This window comes from Mus caroli, unplaced genomic scaffold (assembly GCF_978045245.1).
Source record: "Mus caroli unplaced genomic scaffold, Mus_caroli_1 scaffold_4, whole genome shotgun sequence".
Classification (NCBI taxonomy): domain Eukaryota; kingdom Metazoa; phylum Chordata; class Mammalia; order Rodentia; family Muridae; genus Mus; species Mus caroli.
This window is the reverse complement of record NW_028227259.1, coordinates 141,436,255-141,458,467: the sequence shown is the minus strand read 5'-3', so window position 1 is coordinate 141,458,467 and position 22,213 is coordinate 141,436,255. Positions and strand designations below refer to the sequence as shown.

Sequence of the window (22,213 nt, the reverse complement as noted above, 5' to 3'; positions counted from 1 at the left end):
GGCTTTTTGGATGAAGGTTTAGAAGTCCCTTGGACTTTGGCTCTGTTCTGGGAAGAGACAATGACTATAGGTTTCTCTCATCTCTGACTCTGCTCAGGGATGAACAGCCATAAAAATCTTAGGTATAAATGCTATCCCCACCCCTCAGGAAAGCAATGGAAAGGGGGCAGCTCTGGGGTGGGGGAGGGAGGCACAATGGAGAAAGACTCGGGGGAAAGGTGACTGGACGCTGAGGAAGGTTCTCTTTCATCTAGCCGGACTTCTTAGCGATTGTCTCTCTCAGGGGTCCACACGCTCCTCCCTCCATTGTTACCATGCTCTGTGTTCCTTGGCATCCACCTCTTGGCTACTTTCCTTCAGAGTCTCAACTCCTCAGTTTGCTCTGTCTGTCTTGCCCCACCCACCCATGGATTCTCAACTTCTGTTGACTGTTGCTTAGGGCAGTCAACACACCTGGAATTAGAGAGGAGGAAGGTTTGGCCAACTCCCTGGGTTACCCCCCACCCTACACCACAGTCATCCCCACCCAGGGCCAGACATCATCCTTCCCCAAGGCAAAGGTCTCTAGGGTCCTTCTTATAAGAGCTCCTTTGGTGCAGGGCTCTCATTTCTTGGACCTCTTGAGGAGGAAGCTCTTAAGACCAGGGCCGTCTCCCTGGGAGATGCTCGTGACCTGGATCCTGTTGCTGGCTTTCCAGCCGTCCTCTATCTTTTCAGCAGTTTCTGGTGAGTGACCCCAGCCTTGTGCACCAGGGTCTTGGGCACAGCTGTAGATGCTCTGGCTTCCTTTTTCAGGGGAAGGTTTGGAAATTTATGGAAGGTCCTCCTTTGGACTTTGGGGTGCTCAGGGGCCACTGATAAAGTCTGCAGGAATAGAGGAAGTGGCCTGGCTTGTGGGTGGGCAGCTGGTGGCCTGAGGGGTAGCCCCTGGCATGTGGGGGAACTGCTGAAATCCATCTCTCTTGCCTTCAGCCATTCGTTGCAGAGCAAAGGAGTTTTTTGGTCACTTAGTGGTCTCTGCTTGTCCCTGTCCTTGGACCTGAGCCTGCCCAGAGGCTAGGCATTTCCAGCCTTCCCAGACGATGTGTGGAAGCCAGCAGGCAGCTTTTAAGAGTTGGTTCTGAGCACTGGGATTACAGATGCATGCCATAATTCCTGGCTCATCTTCTACTCTTGACTTGTCAGAGTGTACCTGGGAAAGCCCCCTCTGCTCTGTGTGCATGGGGGGTGAGGAGTGGGAGTATGCTCTTCTTTGGGGGCTCATAACCATATCTACTATGCAACTGGCTAGAGGCAGATCTCTCTCAGTTATGGGTAGATCTCCCAATTCCCCCTGAGGCATACAAGACACCCCGCCAGGGACCAGGGTGCCAGGCTGTTTGTTGGGGGTTAAGGTTGTAGATGGAAGGAGGCCTTAAGCTGAAGGTTACTGGTAAAAGATGAACATCTATGGCACACATGCATCTGGGGCTGGAGGCATCTAGAACCCCATGGGTTGGTTCTCAGAAAATCCAGAGGAAATTCAGGACTCCGGTCGGGAACTCAGCCCCTCAGAAGCTGTCCCAGCCCCAGGAGTCCTCCTAGACCCTCTCTCTCTCTTCCACATTTTGCTATGATTTGGGGAACCGAGTGTGAGGGGGCAACTAAGGAGTGAGTTGCATGAATTTGGGAAGCATTGTAAGAGTGCATTATATCAGACCATCAACTTTAAGTCAAGAGGAGAGAAAGATGCACAGAGTCCACATTACGGGGAGGTAGGTGGTCATCCTGTTCCTTGTTCTCAGCGGAGCCAGGGACCTGGCATCCTGAGGAGACTGGTGCTGGTGATGCTGATGCTGGTGATGATGAAGGTGGTGGTGGTGGTGGTGGTGGTGATGGTGATGATAATGATGAAAGCCGTAACTAGACACTGTACCTGTGTACCCAACCAATACTGACCAATCCACCCTGTCCTTCAAGCACTTAAACTTGCATTCAAAAGGTGACACATGTGAGCCCATTGGCATACAAGAAAGCCAGATAGACATCCATTTCCAACAAGTGTCAAGAGCAAGATGAGGAAGGTGTTACAAGCCTGTAATCCTCATACTCGGAGATAGAAGCAGAAGATCACAAGTTCAAGGCCAGTCTAGGCTACAGAGCCTGCCTCAAAAACTAACAATAGTGGTCTGGGGATATGGCTCAGTGGGTAGAGCACTTGCCTAGTGTGCACAAAGCCCAGGGTTCTAGCCCGGCACTGAACTGACTAGACATGGTGGCACATGTCTATAACCCTAGAACTTGAGAGGTAGAGTCAGGAAGATCTGGAGTTCAAGGTTAACCATAGCTACATCTTGAGTTGGAGGCATTGGAAGCCAGCTGGAACACAATGAGACCTTGTCTCAAAATGCAAATAGTTTTCAAAGTTATTAAAAGCAGCTAAGAATGTGTGAGTCCAGGAAAACAGAGCCACCCAACTCAGAAGACCTGCCTATGTACCCAGCCTCCCCACTCCCCCCTGGCAGAGGGCCCTGTTATTTCCCAAGACACTTCACTGCGGGTATTTCCTGTGAGGCACACAAGGAGGATTGTGTGAAGAAGTTAGGAGGGATGAAAAACAGAAGTTCTGAGAGGGTGTGTAACCTCTTAGGGGCCACACAACAAATAACACAACTGCACCCTGACCTAGCATTTGAGCCCACTGCCTGTACTCCTTCTGGGGGACCCTGGTCCTCTGCAATCCTCTCAAACCCCCAGTTGCACAGGCTGGTTCCTGGGGGGGGGGGAGAATCTTAGAGGTCAAGTGTAGAACCCTAAGTGGCAACGGTAGCTTTCTCCCTTGTCTGTTCTGTGCACCCCCTCAAGGTTTTGGAGGCAAAGCTATGGAGAGAGAACCAAGGTATAAGAAGGTTCTAGAAGATAAGAGAGCATACGCCAAAGAAAGTGAACTCTTGGTAGCAAGAGCACGGTGGTACAGGAGTGTTTGCGTGTGACAAGGCCAGGACTCGCACACTCCACGGGGAGGCCTGTGGGGACCCAGCCTGCTAGAAACAAAGGCTCAACTTGTTGGTGGCCAGTCCTGGAACCCATACTGCCTGTGATGCCAGGAGCCTGGCTTTGATGATTCACACGATGATTCATTTGTACCTGTGGGGCTGGGGGTGGGGGAAAAGCCTTCAGGAACAGGGGGGCACAATCACTAACTCTCTGCTCATGATTTGCTAGGGGCGCATGGGCTAGAAAATGCTAGAGAAATGTCAAAGGTCAACATGAGGATTAGGTGTGGTGCCAACACTTGCCTGTAATCCCAGCACTGAGTGGTAGAGGCAGGAGGACTGAGAGTTCAGGGTTATCCTCAGCTACATATGAAGTTGGAGGTTAGCCTGGGCTACAAGACTCTGTCTCTTTCACACATATGAAAAGAGGATGACTATGAGTGCTTTGCGGATGTAAAGTTCACAGCAAGGGGAGGGGTACTCCTTGATGACATGGGGCCAGGGGATAAAGTGTCTGTCCTGGAGGGACTGAGGCATCAGAGGAGACATGGAGGGGTGTGCTCTCATGAATGTGGCCAATCACAGTGCTGCATGCAGGTAGGCAAATGCTGAGGATGCTGAGGGCGGCGGGTCAGGATTCCAAGGGCCATCTGGGATAAACCGTCTTATATGAAAACAGCCTTAGGTAACTCAATATAATCAAACATTTTGAAAGGAGAAGGTGAGAATCCCTGCCCAGGAAACACAGAGCCCAGGTTCCATCACCAACATCACAGAAAGCCCAGCATGACGGTTCATGCCCTGTAATCCTAAAGCCCAGGTGGCAGAGACAGGAGGATCAGAAGTTCCAGGTTATCTTTAGCTGTAGAGCGAGTTCAAAGCTAGCTTCAAATACACAAGACTCCGTGTCAAAACCAAACAAACAAAAAAGCAGGAGTCCAGCAAGATGTCACTTGACTTGCTGTCACTTGTCATCCTCCAGGACCAGAGTTCAAGCTCTAAACCCAAATGAAGGGGGAGGGAAAGAGAAGTGACTCCACAGAGTTCCCTCCGAGCCCCACACACTCCGTGGCACGATCCTGCCCCTCATTAAGCACACACACAATATAACCAAAATAAATAGTAACAAGAATCAAAAAGAAATAAAATGAGAAGAAACCAGCTGGGGAGAAAGTGGGAAGCAAACAGTGTGTACGTGGGCTAAGATATTTATTTGCCTGTGAGAAAGAGGCAACCTTTGAAACTTACATAAGGTGAGGAGAAGTGCTGCTTTGTACAGAGCATCATAAAGCCACACACACAGCAAATACTGCCTGCCAAGGACCAGCTTCACTAGGGCAGGTACCTGGGACCAGACAGGATGAATAAAATGTTTATGGAACATTTTATGCGATGGGAACAGTGCTAAAAGAACCACCACCCACGCTGGTGCTGAGGCTCCTGGGGCAGGAGCAGCACCTAGGGGTGCTGATACAGAGTCAGGGAGGCTGCCACTGTCCAGGGTGGTGAGGCTGTGGTCTGGGGAGAGGTCCTGGTGTGTGGATGTGGCACAGCTAACCTCGCAAAGGCTTAGAGCAAAGGCTTAGACCGGTGGTCTTCAACCTTCCTAATGCTGCAACCCTTTAGTATAGTTCTTCGTGGTGTGCTGACCCCAACCATAATTTTTTTCATTGCTACTTCATGACTGTGATTTTGCTATTGTTATGAATCATAGCATAAGTACCCGTGTTTTCCGATGGTCTTAGGTGAAAAGGTCATTTGATCCCCACTCCCCAAAGGGGTCCAGATCCACACTTTGAGAACTTAGACAAATAGACAAATACAGACAAGTACAGGCTTAGACAAATACAGACGGGGCCAGGCTCACAGAGCTTCAGAGAGAGGTGCCTACTGCTTGCATATGTCCCAAGACTGGAGACGCTAGCCTGTCCCCAGGAGTCTGAGTACCAATACAGTATCTTAGTTACTTCTCCCTGTGGCTGGGACAAAATAAAAGGGAGGGGCTGATTTAAGATAGGCTTGCGGTTTGGTGGGATCCAGTCCATCATGGTGGGAGCAGCAGGGCAACAGGAAAGTGAGATAGCTGGTCACATTGTATCCCATTGTATCTTCCTGACAATGGAGTCAGGAAACAGAGAGAGTTTGAAGGCTGGTGCTTAGCTGCTCAGGGTCTCCTTTCCCCGTTTTAATTTGGTTGTTACATTTATTCATGTGGTTGTGGGCACTGGGCTTATGGAGGTCAGTTCTGTTATGTGGGCCCTGGGACTGGACTCAGGTGGGTTGTCAGGCTTGGTGGCAAGCACCCTTAGATCCATTTTGCGGCCCCACTCTTCTTTTCTCTTTGATGGTAGTTGGAATTGAACCTAGCATCTCTGGGGTAGACAGGCACCCTATCACTGAGCCTCAGCCCCAGGCCTCTTTTTACTTTTTATTCTGAGACAGGCTAAGTTGCCTAGGCTGCTCTTGAACTCACTCTGTACCTCAGGCTGGCCTTGAACTTGTGATTCTCATGTCTCAGCCTCCCAGGCAGCTGAAATTCCAAGCCTGCACCACCAAGTCCAGCTTCATTTAACTTTCACGTTGACCCTCAGGAAAAGGTTCCTGGCACTTCCTGTTTTCATCTGTGGGGACACCGAGACTCAGAAGCCATTGACAATTTCTTCAAGGTCTCCCATCTTTCACGAGGAGGAGTCAGAATTTGAACCGGAGTCTTTCAGGTCCAGAGCCCATAGTTTTCACCATGTGTTATAGCAGAAAATCTCTGTGTTGTTTTCTTGTGACTGCTCTAACAAATGATGACCCCAGGCTGGTGGTTTAAAAGCAGACATTTATTCTCTTAAGATGTGGAGGGAAGATATCTAAATATGAACATGCTGGGAGCCTATTCCCTCAAAAACTGGTTGGGACATGCTTCCTCGCTTCTTGCGGCTTCTGGGGGGGTGTCTAACAGTCTTTGGCTCACAGCTGCATTGCTCCAATCTCTGCCTTGTCTGCATCCTGTGCAGGTCACGTGTCCTAATCCAGCTCTGCCTGTGCAGATGCTCTGGATAAGGCAGATCAAATAAAATGTTTACAGGGGATTTAATGAGATGGGAATTGAGTCCTCCTGGAGAACACCACTATTTGGATTTCAGACCCACCCAAACCCGATCTCGAGATCTTGAGCATAATTACACCTGCAAAAAAATTATTGCCTCATAAGATCATATCCACAGTTACCTAGGGTCAGGACCTGTCCACACCTCGTGGTGTGCTGGGTAGTTTTATGTCAATTTGACGCAAGCTAAAGACATCTGGAGGGAACCCACACTGAGAAAATGCATCCATGAGATCCATCTGTGTAAGGCATTTTCTTAGTGATAGATGGGGAGAGGGCCCAGCGCATGGTGGATGGTGCCGTGCCTGGGTTGGTGGCCCTGTGTTCTATAAGAAAGCAGGCTGAGCAAGGCATGAGGAGCAAGCCAGTAAGCAGCGCCCCTCCATGGCCTCTGCATCAGCTCCTGCCTCCGGGTTCCTGCCCTGTATGAGTTCCTGTCCTGACTTCCTTCCATGATGAACAGCGATGTGGAAGTGTAAGCCAAATAAAAAGCCTTTCCACCATAACTTGATTTTTGGTCATGGTGTTTCACCACAGCTATAGTAGCCCTAACTACTGCGTGGGAAGAATGGGCATGCACTATTCAGAGAGTGTCAGGAGCAGATGTGGAGGGAAGGAGGCTCTGACCTGAAGAAGGCAACAGGCAAAGGCAGGAGTGACTATCTGATGACATGAGAACATGAGGAATTCATGCCACAAGGGTGTGTGTGCAGAGGAGGGAATGTGAGAGGGCAGTCCTGTCTCATTTGGCATCACAACTATGGCAGATATAAAGTAACCTTCAGAAAAGGAATACAGGGCTGGGCTATGGCTCCCTTGGTACAGTGCCTGCCTAGCATACATAAAGCAGTGGGTTCAAGCCCCAGCATCCTAATAAACCAGGGGAAGTGGCACAAGTTTGTAATCCCAGTACTTGGGAGATGGAGGCAGGAAGATCAGGATTTCAAGGTCATCCTTGGGTACTTAGCCAATTCAAGGACAGTCTGTGCCTCCCCCCCGCCCCCCACACACACATGAGGGAGAGGAGAGAAAAGAAGAAGAGGAGAGAAAAGAATGGACCAAACCATTGGGTACATGCATCGCAGGATGGAGTGTGTACCCATGACAACTGGCTGGAGCTCATCTGAGCCCCTTACCACAGTTTTCGCATACACCAGACAGTGAGCAGCACGGTCATAGCCTTCACCGCCTCCAGTTCCCAGTGTGAAATGGATGGCAGAAGGAGTCACTGAGCTGCACAACGTCAGAGCCGTGTCCAGGCTGACCACAGAGGTGCCTGAGTCCTTTCGGGACACACAACCGCAGGGCCCTCCCACGTTGCTGCTGCCTCTTCACAGCATTTGCATTGGGAAGCTCTGTGCTCGATTGCCTGATGAACATACGTACGCTTCGGAGAAGGTCGGAGAACTCAGGGCTTTAGCCCTTCTCCCAAGGTGCCTTCTAGTGTGAAACTTTCGATCACAGGGCTATATGTGTGTGGTGGGCTCACCTGGGGATGCAGGTGTGGTCACTTGTGGCAGCACATGTGGAGGCCAGAGGTTGACTTTGGACATCCTTCTCTGTTTCTTTTCTGCCTTAGTTTTTGAGATGGGGGATGGGGAGTGGTTGTGGGTGTGGGTCTTAACTGAACTTAGAGATTGCTGTGTTGGCTGATGGCTCCCAGAAGTCTGCCTGTCAACCCCCATGCTTGGGTTACAGGGGCACACCACCTCACCTGGATAACATGGGTGCTGGGGATTTGAACTCAGGTCTTCATGCCTGCACAACAAGCTCCTTGCCCACTGAGCCATCTCCCCAGTCCTAGTTTTCTGGTTTTTTTTTCCTCTTTGTATTCCTTCCTTCCTTCTGTCCTTTGCCTTCTTGTTGTTTTTCTTCTTTTATTTTTTCTTTGTTTTCCTCCTCCTCCTCCTCCTCCTCCTCCTCCTTCTTCTTCTTCTTCTTCTTCTTCCTCTCTCTCTCTCTCTCTCTCTCTCTCTCTCTCTCTCTCTCTCTCTCTCTCTCTCTCTCTCTCTCTCTCCCAGTGTCTTGCTATGTAGCCCAGGTTGCCCTGGAATTCACCTGGTAGTCCAGGCTAGGTTTACACTTGCAGTCCTCTGGTCTCAGTTTCCCAAGTGCTGGGATCCCAGGCATGGGCCTTAGACTAGACTTTTAAAGGAAAAGTCCAGACATACATACGCTGAAGAGGAAATAAACACTGTAAACTGCACAATGTTCTCCATGTTTCATGAGATACCATGTCATAAAGTTAGATAGAATAAGAAAATCCTTAACAAGCTAAGCCATGATGATACGTGCCTGTAATTCTAGCATGTTGGAGGCTGAGGTAGGAGGATTGTGAGGTCAAGGCTGGTCTATCCTGACTTTAAAAGTAATAAGAAATGTAAGTAAAGATTATAACACTATAGCCAGGCAGTGGTGATACATGCCTTTAATCCCAGCACTCAGGAGGCAGAGGCAGAGGCAGAGGCAGAGGCAGAGGCAGAGGCAGAGGCAGAGGCAGAGGCAGAGGCAGAGGCAGAGGCAGAGGCAGAGGCAGAGGCAGAGGCAGAGGCAGAGGCAGAGGCAGAGGCAGAGGCAGAGGCAGAGGCAGAGGCAGAGGCAGAGGCAGAGGCAGAGGCAGAGGCAGAGGCAGAGGCAGAGGCAGAGGCAGAGGCAGAGGCAGAGGCAGAGGCAGAGGCAGAGGCAGAGGCAGAGGCAGAGGCGAGAGGCAGGTGAATCTCTGTGAATTTGAGGCCAGCCAGTTCTACAGAGAAAGTTCCAGTCAAGGCTACATAAAGAAACCCTGTCTTGAAAAACCACATACACACACACACACACACACACACACACACACACACACACACACACACTTGTAACTATATCTTCATTGTAGAGAATTTAGGACAAACGAAAGGCTATCTCTTTCAAACGTACCGCTCAAATAAACAGTTAATATTTGACTGTATTTCTGGACGTGTATTTATATTTATTCCACAGACTGTTGCATAATTTTGAAGCTGGAGATTGGACAAAGGACTTGATGCATTTGAAGCAAGCACTTTACTCCATCCCGCACCTGAGCATACACAAATGCATACACACATGTGTTTAACATTTGTTTGACATTCATTTATTTGAGTATGTGTCACAGCAGGCATGTGGAGGTTAGAGGATGACTGTAGGAAGCTGGTTTCCCTTTCTGCCATGTGCGATGGAACTCAGGTCTTCAGATTTGGTGCCTGACAACTTTGCCCACTGAGCCATCCCCAGCCCACATGCATCTTTGGAGACAGGCTCTCACTATGTAGCCCAGGTTCCCCTTGAACTCATGACCCTCATACTTCAGTGTTGAGTTACTTTCTGAGGATAAATGAACAAACACGTAGTTCCCCTCGGTAGGGCACTATGAACCAGTTTCTTGGGCTTACTTACAGGAGTGTAGGTGACCCTGAAATAACTGCATCACCAAAAAAATATCCCAACCTGGCATGAGTCATGACCTTTCTAAAGCTCCATACACAATGTTGTCTGTTATTAGCTGCTCTTTTGTTTGAGCTTTGATAAATACTAGACAAGGCAGCTCAAGGAGGGAAGGGTTTATCTGGCTCCCAGGTTACAGCCCACCAGATGGCTGGAGTTTGAGGTAACTCGTCACTTCCAGTCAGCAGTCGGGGAAGCAGAGAGCTGGTTCTCAGCTGGCTCTCTTCTTTCTATGGGGCCGGGGACACCAGCTCACAGGAAGGAATGGTCCCACCCATTTTGGGTAGGTCTTCACATCCCAATCAGCCTTCTGTGGATAACAAGCTGGGATGAGCGCAGCTGTGGTGGACAAGAGGTCTGCTGGGATGCAGCGGCCAGTTCTTAAAGAGCTGATGCATTGCTTTTTAACTTTAATTAATTTATTTTATTTATTCTTCTCTCATACAATACATCCCGACCATACACAATACAATCCTTTTGCTCCCTCCTCCCAGTCCTTCCCACACCTTCCTCTCTTCCAGATCCCCTGTTCCCCTCTTTCCCCTCAGAAAAGAGCAGGCCTCGTAGTCATATCAACCGAACTCAGCATAACTATACGCAGTAAGACAAGACATATACCCTTGTGTCAAGGCTAGATGAGGCAGCCCAGTAGGAGGAAAAATATCCCAAGTGCAGGCAAAGAGTCAGAGACAGCCCCACTCCCAGTGTTAGGAGTCCCATGACCCCTCCCCCAGGCTACACAACCACCTCAGCAGGAATGCAGAGAACCCAGAACAGCTCGGACCCATGCAGGCTCTGTGATTGTCAATTCAGTCTCTGTGAGCCCCTTTGAGCCCTGCTTAGTTGATTCTGTGGGCAGTTTTTTCCTGGTGTCCTCAACCCCTTTGGCTACGATCCTTCCTCCCCCTCTTCGGAGTTCCCCTTGTTCCGCCTAATGTTTGGTTGTGGGTCACTGTTGTGTTTTATAAAAAGATATGAAAGAGGAAGGAATATGTTTGGTGGCGATGCGGTAAGGTGTGAGGGAAGGGGTACCTCTGTGGACCCACGCTGAGGTATCCCTTCTTCCTGAGGTATCAGCCACTCAGTAATATAGAGTTTATTCAGGGTATGGGGAGGGGAGGGGAGGAGAGAGAGAGAGAAGAGGCCAGCCATGAGCGGAGTGAGAGAGGGAGGGGAATGGAGAGAGAGAGGGTAAGGAGCGGGAGCAAGAGGAGAAGAGAAGAGCAAGAGAGTGAGGAGGAGGGGGCAAGCAGCCCCTTTTACAGTGAGCCAGGCACACCTGGCTGTTGCCAGGCAACTGTGGGGCAGAGCCTAGAGGAAATGCCAACAGTCAGTGCATCTGTTGCCATCAGCTGCAGGAGAAAGCTTCTCTGATGATGTCTGGGCTGGGCACGGATCCTACGAGTATAGCAGAATACCATTAGCCATCATTTCATTAACTGTTTTTTTTTTTGGTCAGTGGTGTTTGGTTCTACCCTAGGTCTCTGAGCCACCCAGCTTCCTGTTCCTGGCCACCTAGGCAGTGTTGAGGCACAGTCTCCCTCTCATGGTGTGAGCCTCAGGTTAGACCAGTCATTGGTTGGTCACTCCTACAAGCTCTGAGCCACCATTGCCCCAGTGTGTTTTGCCTGCGGGGCAGGTCTGTAGGTTTTGTGGCTGGGTTGCCGCTCTATTCCCACACCAGGAGCCCAGCCAGGTTACAGAAGATGGAGGATTCATGCTCTTTATCCTCCATTACTAGGAGTCCTTTCTAGGGTCACCCTCGTAGGTTCTGGGGAGTTTCTACTCCACTAGGTGTCTATACTGCCCTCTAAATGCTCACCTCTTTCAGTCCTCTCCCTCCCTCCCTCCCTCACCTGATCCCTCCTGTCCCCCACCTCCTCCACCTACAAAATTGATTCTGTTTCTCCTTTCCCAGGGAGAGCCATTCATGCTCCCTCCCCACCTCTCCTCTTTACATTTTTAAAAATCCCCTCTTCAGCTAAGGGACAACCAGTTTCTGGCTACTATGAATAAAAGCTTTCATGAACATAATTGTGCAAGTGTCCCTGTGGTAGGATAGGGCATCTTTGGGTATTTTGCCAAGAAAGGTATAGGTGGACCTTGAGGTAGATTGATTCCCGGTTTTCTGAGGAGCCTCCATATTGGTTTTCATAGTGGTTATATGAGTTTGCACTCCCACCAGCAATGGACGAGTCTTCCCCTTGCTCCCTGTCCTCGTTGGCATGAGCTGTCATTTGTGTTGTTGATCTTAGCCATTCTGACAGGTGTAAGATGGAATCTCAAAGTTTTCATTTGCATTTCCCTGATGGCTAAGGATGACAAATATTTCTTCAAGTGCTTCTCAGACATTTGAGATTCCTCTGATGAGAATTCTCGGTTGAGGTCTGTACCCCATTTTTAAACTGGATTGTTTGGTTAGTTGATGTCCAGATGTGGCGTTGGGGGAACCCTCCCCCCAATTCTGTAGGGAATGTCCTGTGGATGGCGTCTTTGCCTTACAGACACTTTTCAGTTTCATGATGTCCCATTTATTCATTGTTGAACTTAGTACCTGTGCTATCTGATTCTGTTTAGGAAGTTGTCTCCTTACCAAATGCATTCAACAATATTCTCCACTTTCTCTTCTATTACGGTTCAATGTGTCTGATTTTATGATGAGATCTTTGATCCATTTGGACTTGGTTTTTTTGCAGGGTGATAAATATAATCTGTTTTAGTACTTTGGATTCTAATTTTATTTTTGTATATGGTGTGTGTGTGTGTGTGTCTATGCTATGTGTATACAGGTGCCCTCAGAAGCAAGAACAGGGTGTTAGAACCCCTGGCGCTAGAGTTATAGGCAGTTATGAGCTGCCCACTGTGGGTACTGGGAGCTGAACTCAGGCTCTCTGGAAAGGTGGTATTCATTCTTTATTGCTGAGCCTACTCCCCAGCTCCCAGCTCCCACACTGCCCTTGAGATAGGGTCTCCTATCCCAAAGAGATTGAGATTGGCCTCCGTCTCTCTAACTTGGCTGGGCCGAGGGCAGGAAGCCTCAGACATTAGCTTGTTTCCACTTCTCTAGAACTTGTATTACAAGTATCAGCCATGTCACCTGGCTTTAATTCATTTCATACAGACTCATGGCCGCATAGGGCAGGGACTTTCTGAACTAAGCTTTCTCCCCACTCCTATTTGTCTCTTTGTTTGTTCTGAGGCTGGGTCTCCTGAAATCCAGGCTGGCCTCAGGTTTGCTCTGTAATCGAAGATGACGAAGATGACGTTAATCCTCAAATCCTCCTGCTTACAGGAATGTATTGCCACTCCTGCTTGCCACCGAGGATTACTTTCTACCGCTGATGCTGATGCTGACTGGCTTTGTTTCCTGACAAAGTGTATTTACTTTTCTCCCTCTCATAAGCTTCTAGGCAGCTTGTGTTTCTCTGGAGGAGAAATGTGCCTCTGCAGCCAGGCATCCCCTGAATTTCGGTTGTGACCCTCGTGTTGCAGGTACAGAGTTCTCGGGAGCTCGCTGGTGAGGCAGTCTAGCTGAATCAGTGAGAGACCCTGTTTCGAGATAAAGTAGGTTGAGGAGCAATAGATGACATCTGACCTCTGACCTCTTGCCTTCCCAGACACATACATGAGTTGTGTGTAGCACACAGGAGCATACACAGGCAACACACACACACACGCACACGCACACGCACATGCATACGCACACGCACACGGTGGCCACCTAATTGGATGTCCTTAACCTTGGAGGTAAACCTTGGAAGACAGCTTTTCCTGCTTATTTAGGCAGGAGAGTCTGAATCCTTACACCAATGTTCGTATTCTTAGTCTCTTCTCCTAGGGCCCCAGAAAAGCGCCAGCTGCAAGCGGTGCACCTGGAAAAAGGTGACAAGTGACAGAGTCCAAGTTTCCTCTGAGATAGTGAGTTCGGAAGAACAGCAGGACAGTTGAGGGCTAGAGATAAAACTCGGCTGACAGAGTGCACGCCAGGTTCCCAGCACTGCACACAGCGAGCACGGCAGTGCAGGTTAAGAACGCTACCCTCTGGAATGGAAGGCAGAACAAGGCCATTCTTAGCTGCATATCAAGTTCGAATCCACCCTGGGCTACATGGCGTCCTGTGTTTAAAAAAAAAAAAAAGTAGGCTCAAAAACTCAACCAACCAATGAGCAAAACCAACAGAGGACCCTCAAGGGTTAAGGATATCTTGGGTGTTAACGGCAGGGAGAGAAGCTAGAAAGAGGAAGTGCTACTGGACAGTCATATCTGCAACCCCTCTCTTGAGAGTTTTCTCTAAATCCAAAAAGGAAGATAGGGAATAGAAACTGACCAAGGAAGCTGAATTAATTTATACTTTGGCCACATTAGAGAGAGGGGAGCCTCATTTCTCTCCAGCTTGCCTGTAGCCGTCTTTCTGGGAAGCTGTGAGATCTTGCTGAGGGTGAGGCTCAGTTAACAGAGTGGGTTGTGTTCCCAGCACTGCACGCCCGTGCATGCCTGCAATCTCAGCACTTGGGAGGTCAAGGCAGGACAATCTTGAGTCCAACCTGGGCTGCACAGTGAGACTCTGTCTTTGTGTGTGTGTTCTGTTTTTTTGAGACAGGGTTTCTCTGTGTATCCCTGGCTGTCCTGGAACTCACTTTGTAGACCAGGCTGGCCTCGAACTCAGAAATCCGCCTGCCTCTGCCTCCCAAGTGCTGGGATTAAAGGTGTAGGCAAAAGTTATTCTGACTTTCTTTGACTGAGTGTTTCACCTGCATGTACTGTATGCCTGTGTACCCCCAGGAGCACCTGGTGCCTAGGGAGGCCAGGGAGGATTTGGATCCCCTGGAGCTGGAAAACCACACAGAGTGAGACACTTTGTGGGTGCTGGGAATTGAACCCACGTTCTTCAAAAGAGAAGCCAGTGTTCTTAGCCACTGAGCCGTCTCTCTAGCACTGAGACTCTGCCTTAAAAGAAGACAGCAGTTACCAAAGGAACTTGGACTTTGGGTCCCCTCCATGGGACGGAATGCTCTTCACTCTGACACCGTTTACAGCCTGGAGGGACAAAGGCATTGCCCAGGCTAGCAGGAAGTCAGTGGGTTTGATTTGTACTGCCTGTACTTGGACAGATCCAGGGCTGGTTGTCCTGCCTCTCCTGATAGGTGGAGGCCTGGAAATCTAGCTGCTCTTCAGTAAAAACCACCTCTCCCCACCTCTATCCATCCTCTCTGAATCAGTTAGGGAGAGTGGCCATAAACTACATTTATAACCTTTTTATTGTTTGGCTAGTCACAACAACAGCGTTCCTTTGTTTCAGTGTAAAAAGTCTAGTAAAATTCATGAATATATCTTAGAAACTCCTTTTTAATCTGTTTTATGGGGGAGGGAAACACAATAGCTCAAGTATTGCCTCTTCCCTTAAGCCTTTGTTAACTAGAGCCTGCGGGACTGTCCTCTTCCTCATTGACTCCTGGGGGCGGCCTTTGCAATGTACCCCCTCTTTTCCTCTCCCCCCTTTCTTTCTCCTTCTCCTCTTCTTCTCTCTCACGCTCTGAGATAGAACCTCCTGTAGCCCAGGCTGGCTCAGAATGCAGTATGTTTCAGAGCATGGCCTTGAAAGGCAATGGTTCCCTTGCCGCCACCTTCTAACAGAACCCAAGGCCAATTGCATGCTAGGCCAGTGCTCTACCAACCAAGCTGCCTCCCTCCCCAGCTCTTCCTTTGGGTCTTTGAGTCAGGACCTCACACTATAGCCCAGGCTGCCCCTCATGCTCACCATCTTCTTGCCTCTGGCTCCCGAGTGCATGAATGACAGGCATATTCCTGCCAACCCCCCCCCCCCCCCCCCAGGTTCTATGGTGCTGACGTTGGAGCACAGAGCTTTGTACGTGCTTAGGCAAGCACTCTGCCAGCTGAGCGACACCCCCCAGCCCTTCCTCCCGTTGGTTCTCTTGAAGGTTGATCTTCACACTGTAGCTCCTCGGTCCCAGGCTCCGGCTCATGATCCTCTTGCCCGAGCCCCACAGTTCTGGGATTACAGGAATGTGTCCCCATTGCTGGCCTCTCTCACTTCATCACTGGGGTGGGGAGGGTTTGGAATTAATTTTTCTTTAATTCCAGGGCCTGGGGTAGCTCTCAGGGGGATTGGTTCCAAAAAGGGGAGTGGAGTGGAACTCTGGAGGAGTAGGCACAGAACGCAGGGGGTGCTGGTCGCGCACACAGGTAGGTGGCTGTGGAAGGTGGCTGCCTCTGGATGAGACAGCTGGACAGAGAGATTGTTCCTTGCTGACCAGGAAGGGAAGGAAGAAAAGGTATTTTGTGGAAAGCCGTATCCCTCAGAGGCTCCTCCATCAGGCAGGGAGTTACTTCTTCAAAATTATTCAATTAAGACCCTTTCTCTTTTAAAAATTATTTTTTAAAATTTTAAATTTTTATAATTATTATTCTTTAATTTTTTTATAGCCCAGCTGCCATCCCCCTCCCGGTCTGCCCTCTGACTGATCCCTCCTCCTAGTTGCCCTCCCCCATCTATAAGAGGACATCCCCCCACACACCAGACCTCCCCACTCTCTGATAAAAAGTTGTTTTTAAAATTTTTATTCTTTACATACATTAAATTCTGACCATGGCTTCCTCTACCTCCCTCCCACACACACCTTGCCTCTCTAGATCCAGAAAGAAGGAAAGAAAGAGAGAGAGAGAGAGAGAGAGAGAGAGAGAGAGAGAGAGAGAGAGAAGGGAGAGGGAGAGGGAGAGGGAGAGGGAGGGAAGGAGGGTGGGAAGGAGGGAACAGGACTCCCAGGAATATTTATGGAATATCAAAAATGGCATGTAACGCCTTCTCTCTCTCTCTCTCTCTCTCTCTCTCTCTCTCTCTCTCTCTCCCTTCCCCCCTCTCTCCACGTGGCCATGGCTGGCCTCTCCCTCTCTCTTTCTACCTTCTCTCCTTTCTCCCTGTCTTTCTACAGTAAAGCTCTAAAACCATAAAAAGAAAAACGTGGCATGTAGCCAGGTACACTAAGACTAGGCACGGACCTCACATCAGGCTGAATGAGGCAACCCTGTAGAAGGAGAAGGGTCCCAAGAGCCAGCAAAGGAGTCAGAGATGCCCTCATTCCCACTGTTAGGGGTCCCACAAGAACACCAAGCTATGTAGCCATAGAGTACAAGCAGAGGACCCATAAGGTCCCCAGTTGTCACTTGAGTCTCTGTAAGCCCCTGTGAACCCTGCTTAGTTGGCTCTGCAGAGATCCTCTCTTAATCGATAAGAGCTCACCAGCTCACGATCTCTATCTCTAGCTGCGTCCTGTATACACCACTGAGGAAGGCCTGACTTGATCCTGACAACTGACCACCATTAGGTGAATGATGCCAACCTTAGCTCAGGGAGAAAAGACAGAGCAAAATCAAACATTTACTAACTTTTTATTAAAAAGTGGAGACTGGGGGTGTGTCTCAGTGGTGAAAGCTTTGCTTAGCAGGAAACCAAATCAAACAAAAGACAAAACACAAACCAACCAACCAACAACAAAAACCAAAAAACAGAGAAAACCAAATTGGACCTGGTGGCACAGGCCTGTCACCCCAGGGACTTGGGAGGCTAAAGTATATGAGCATAAAGTCCGAGGCCTGACTGCAGGACCGAGTGAGTATAAGGCCAGTCTCCACAACTTAGGGAAACCTCATCTCAAAATAAAAGTAAGCGGAGGGCTGGCGTCTACCTCACAGACAACCGGCTGATCTCTGTTCTCCCAGCACTAGGATTAAAGATCTGTGTCTCCATGCCCGCCAGATCTACATCTTTGTCACCTGTTAGGTCCAGCAGCCTGCAGAACAGAGCTGTTCTCTGTCATCACAAGGCCCTGATGGAAAAGTCACAGCAGCTGTGTCAAGATCAATCAGTGCGATTCGGGTAGAGGGCACAATAATGCTTATGGCTTTAGAAATTATAAGTCATCAATTGTCAATTCATGAAAAAGACTGACAGATTACTGTTGGTTTTCTCTTTGGAGTTTTGTTTTATTTTATTTAGAGTACTGGGAATTGAATCTAGGGCTTCATTTATGATAGAAAAAAAGTGCTCTGCCACTGAGCCATGCCCCAGCCCCTCCCTGGGGAATTCTAGGCAGGGGCTCTACCACTGAGTCATATCTCCAGCCCATTCTTGTGTGGATGAATGGGAATCAGATATTATATTCCCATCCATATCAGATACTCTTTCTGTGAATACGCATGTTTTGTGTGTGTGTGTGTGTGTGTGTGTGTGTGTGTGTAAGAGAGAAGGAGAGGGAGAAAAGGTCTGTAGGAGGCAGAGGTTAGCATAGAGATCTTCCTTAATCACTTCCCACTTTAAAACAGTTTGTTGTTGTTGTTGTTTTTAACTTTTAAAATTTACTCTTGTCTCACATGGTATATTCTGACTACAGTTTCCACTCCATCCTCCCCTCGCACTCCCATCTCCTCTTCTTCCATTTCCCTTCAGAAAACAGCAGATTTACCAGGGATATCAACCAAGCATGGTGTATCAAGTTGTAATAAGATTAGGCGCCTCCCCTTGTTTTAATGCTGGATGAGGCAACCCAGTAGGAGAGAAAGCAGGCAAAAGAGTCAGATCTACCCCCAACTCCTTCTGTTAGGAGTCCCACAAGAAGATCAAGCTACACATATTAAGACAGAGTCTCTTGCTAAGCACAGAGCTTACTGCTTTGGCTAGATTGTACAGAAAGGCCTTAGCATCCTTTTGTTCTGTCTCCCCAGTGCCAGGATTAGGGATGTGTTTTACCACACCTGGCTTTTCATGTAGATGCTCAGCACCCAAACTCAGGTCTTACTGCTTAAGCCGCAAACATTTTGCTGACTAAGAAATGTCCACAGCCTACTTGGTTGTTGTTGTTGTTGTTGCTATGACAAATGACCTGACAGCAGCAACTTTAGGAAAGAACAGTTTCTTTTATTCCATCTGGGATCCCAGACAGTGGGATGGTACCACCCATACCCGGGGTCGGCTTTCCCTCCTGATCTATAATTCTCTGGAAACACCCTCAAAGATGGACCCGAAAGAGTCTAGGTGTGTCTAGATGATTCCAAATCCAGACAAGCTGACAGTGAAAACTGGCTGCCACAGATGTGATATAAGAAATGGTGCTGCGGGGCGGAGCCGCGGCGGGCCTCTGGGCCTAGGTAACGTCTTTCCGTTGAGGTCTCTGGGCTGCTTGGGCTCGGAGGGGTGGCCCTGGGGACCGCTGCGCGGCCTGGGGCCCCCCCGTGGTGGCCCGGCAGCTTGCAGCCGAGCCCCGGGGCGAAGGAAGCGGCTCTTCCTCCCCAGCCCTCGCCCTCCGGGCTAGGGTGCACACTTCCTCCTTGACGCTTTTTGCCGCAGCACAAGCTGTAATATGGCCGCAGCGACAGCGGCCTCGGCTCCCGGGAGCTAGGTTCGTTTTGGAGGCTTCGGAACCTGGAGACGGAGCGCTGCAGCGTGGAGCAAAACAATTGGCTCAGTCATCCTTGGATTTTTGTTTTTTATTGTTTCCCCCAACTTAAAGACTGAAGTGTTGGAACCATGAGGATAAAGGTCCAGCGTCCTCGATGTTTTTTTGACATTGTCATTAATAATCAACCTGCTGGAAGAGTTGTCTTTGAATTATTTTCCCATGTATGTCCCAAAACGTGTGAGAACTTTCGCTGCCTTTGTACAGGTGGAAAAGGGACAGGGAAATCAACTCAGAAGACATTAAATTATAAGAGCTGTGTCTCTTTCATAGAGTTGTCAAGGATTTCATGATTCAGGGTGGTGGCTTCAGTGAAGGGAATGGAAGAGGAGGAGAATCTATTTATGGAGGATTCTTTGAAGATGAGAGTTTTGCTGTTAAACACAACAAGAGTTTTTCTTATCAATGGCCAACAGAGGAAAGGATACAAATGGCTCTCGGTTCTTTATAGCAACAAAACCAACTCCTCATTTAGATGGGCATCATGTTGTTTTTGGGCAAGTGCTCTCTGGTCAGGAAGTTGTGAGAGAGGTTGAAAACAAGAAAACAGATGCTGCTAGCAAACCATTTGCTGAAGTTCGGATACTCAGTTGTGGAGAGCTGATTCCGAAGTCTACGGTTAAAAAAGAAGAAAAGAAAAGGCATAAGTCCCCCTCCTCCTCATCATCCAGTGACTCAGAGAGCTCACTCGATTCTCAGTCCTCCTCTGAGTCTTCTGATTCTGAAAGCGCTTCTGAAGAAAAATCCAGGAAAAGGAAAAAGAAACCTAGGAAAAATTCCCAAAAGCATAAGAAGGAGAAGAAGAAGCAAAAGAAAAGCAAGAAAAGCCCATCTAGGGAAAGTGAAGCAGAAAATGTTGATGCACAGCCCCAGTCTACAGTCCGTCCAGAAGAGATCCCTCCTATACCAGAAAATAGATTTCTAACAAGAAAAAGTCCTCCTAAAGCCGATGACAAGGAGAGGAAAAGCAGAGAGAGAGAGAGAGAGAGAGAGAGAGAGAGAGAGAGAGAGAGAGAGAGAGAGAGAGAGAGAGTAATCCACCTAACTCCAGCCTGCTTCACAACAGCGACCATTCTTAGTTACTGGGTCTGGCAGGAAAATTAAAGGAAGAGGACCGAGGCGTTATCGAACTCCTCCCTGATCCAGATCAAGGGATCGATTCAGATGAAGTGAGACTCCTCCACATTGGAGACAAGAGATGCAGAGAGCTCAGAGAATGAGGGTGTCAAGTGGTGAAAGATGGATCAAAGGGGATAAGAGTGAGTTAAATGAAATAAAAGAAAATCAAAGGAGCCCAGTTAGAGTAAAAGAGAAAAAAAAAATAACAGACCACAGACACATGTCTGAGAGTCCAAACAGAAAGGCAGAAAAGGAAAAGAAAGTCAAAAACCATAAATCTGAAAGCAAAGAGTGAGATGTCAGTAGAAATTCAGAAAAAGACGATAAATATAACAAAAACAAAGTGAAGAAAAGGGGCAAATCCAAGAGTAGGAGCAAGAGCAAGAGCAAGGAGAGATCCAAGAGTAAGGAGCGAGACTCGAAGCACAGCAGACAGGAAGACAAGAGGGTGAGGTCAAGAAGTAAAGAAAGGGACCATGAGACTACTAAAGAAACAGAGAAACCACTGGACCCTAAAGGGAAAGATCGGGAAAGGAGTAGAAGCAAAGAGAACTCCAAACAGGTAGAACCAAAAAGTAACGAACATGACCATAGCAAAAGTAAAGAAAAGGATAGACGTGCACAGTCCAGGAGTAGAGAACCGGATCTGACTAAAAGTAAACACAGTTACAACAGTAGAACAAGGGAGCGGAGCAGAAGTAGGGACAGGAGCAGAAGAGTGCCGTCCAGAAGCCATGACAGAGATCGCAGCAGAAGCAAGGAGTACCATAGATACAGAGAACAGGCGGATAGGAGAAGAGGAAGGTCACGAAGCCGGGATCGAAGAACGCCAGGATGATCGAGAAGTAAAGATAGGAGGAGAAGAAGGAGGGATTCCCGGAGCTCAGAGAGAAAAGAAAGTCAAAGTAGAAACAAAGAAAAATATAGAAGCCAAGAAAGTAAGAGTTCACACAGAAAAGGAAATTCTGAGGGTGAGAAAGGAGCATACTCTAAAAGTCGTGATCATAATAGCTCAAATAATAACAGGGGGGAAAAGGGCTGATAGAGAGCAAAGTCCAGTGTCCAAAACAAAGCAAAGCAGTCAGGACAACGAAGTGAAGTCCTCCACATTAAAAAAATCAAGAGGATGAAAAGAACAGATCCGCGGTGGAAAAAGAAAACCAAAAATCAAAGGGTCAAGAAAATGACCATGACCATGACAAAAATAAAAAATGTGATCATGAATCAAGCCCTGGAACAGATGAAGACAAAAGTGGATGAGAGAGTTGTGTACACTTAATTCCTTCCTGTCTCAAATTTTAAGTTTTTAAGACTTACTGTTGAACCTTCCTTTTAATAGTTGTTTTCATTGTTTTGGAGTTGTTTTATGTTTGTGCTCCCACCCCCCCCCTTTTTTTTTAATGTGGACTTCATTGAGTTGATCTTTTGATAATCTACTACCTGGATAATTTGTACTGCTAAAGTTTTAAGAAACTTGAAATGAAAAGAAAACCAAAAACAAACAAACAAACAAAAGAAATGGTGCTGCATGCATAGCCACATGTCATCCTGGAGAAGGTGCTTCGAACCCTCAGGATCAGGATCACAGCAGACTCCAAACTCCAACTCCGACACTTCTGCACATAGTCTATAAGTGGGATGCAGGACTGGGGATGGAGGAGGAATCTATTGTGGGAGGCAGCAAGAACCACAGGCTGGCCTGAAGCAATGGTGATATTTCAGCAAGGGTGAATTTCAGCCCTGGTGTATGCATGCATGCGTGTGTGTGTGTGTGTGTGTGTGTGTGCAGGGAGAAAGGACACAGAGAGAATTGCTCATGGAATTGGGGGATTCCACCAGCCCTCTGGTGCCTGCTAGCTTCACGAGAAATGCTGCTGCACAGGTCACATGTAAAGAATGGGAACATGGGACTGTGATGCTAAAGATAACCCACAGGACATGTGGCATGTGTGACTCATGAGGGGAGAGAAAGGGGAGGGTCCGAAGAGTGTGCCTGGCACCTCAGAGCACTTGTGCCCGAGCACCAGGGAGTGTGCAAAGCCCTGTGCACGAGGAAGGTGAGTGTGAGAAAGTTGGCTTGAGGTGAACCGGTG

The 22,213-nt window shown here is 48.5% G+C and overlaps 1 protein-coding gene and 1 pseudogene across 1 annotated transcript in view; both read left to right on the top strand.

Annotated features, from left to right (window-relative positions):
• Positions 1–555: 555 nt before the first annotated feature.
• The window catches only part of LOC147005380 (uncharacterized), a 39,016-nt gene continuing 17,358 nt past the window's right edge, over positions 556–22,213 (top strand). The window contains 1 exon segment of the mRNA XM_085837339.1: positions 556–726. Within this exon segment, the coding sequence (XP_085693465.1) occupies positions 663–726 (64 nt within the window). The 5' untranslated portion in view covers positions 556–662.
• Positions 18,976–21,380, top strand: LOC110295314 (peptidyl-prolyl cis-trans isomerase G-like; annotated as a pseudogene).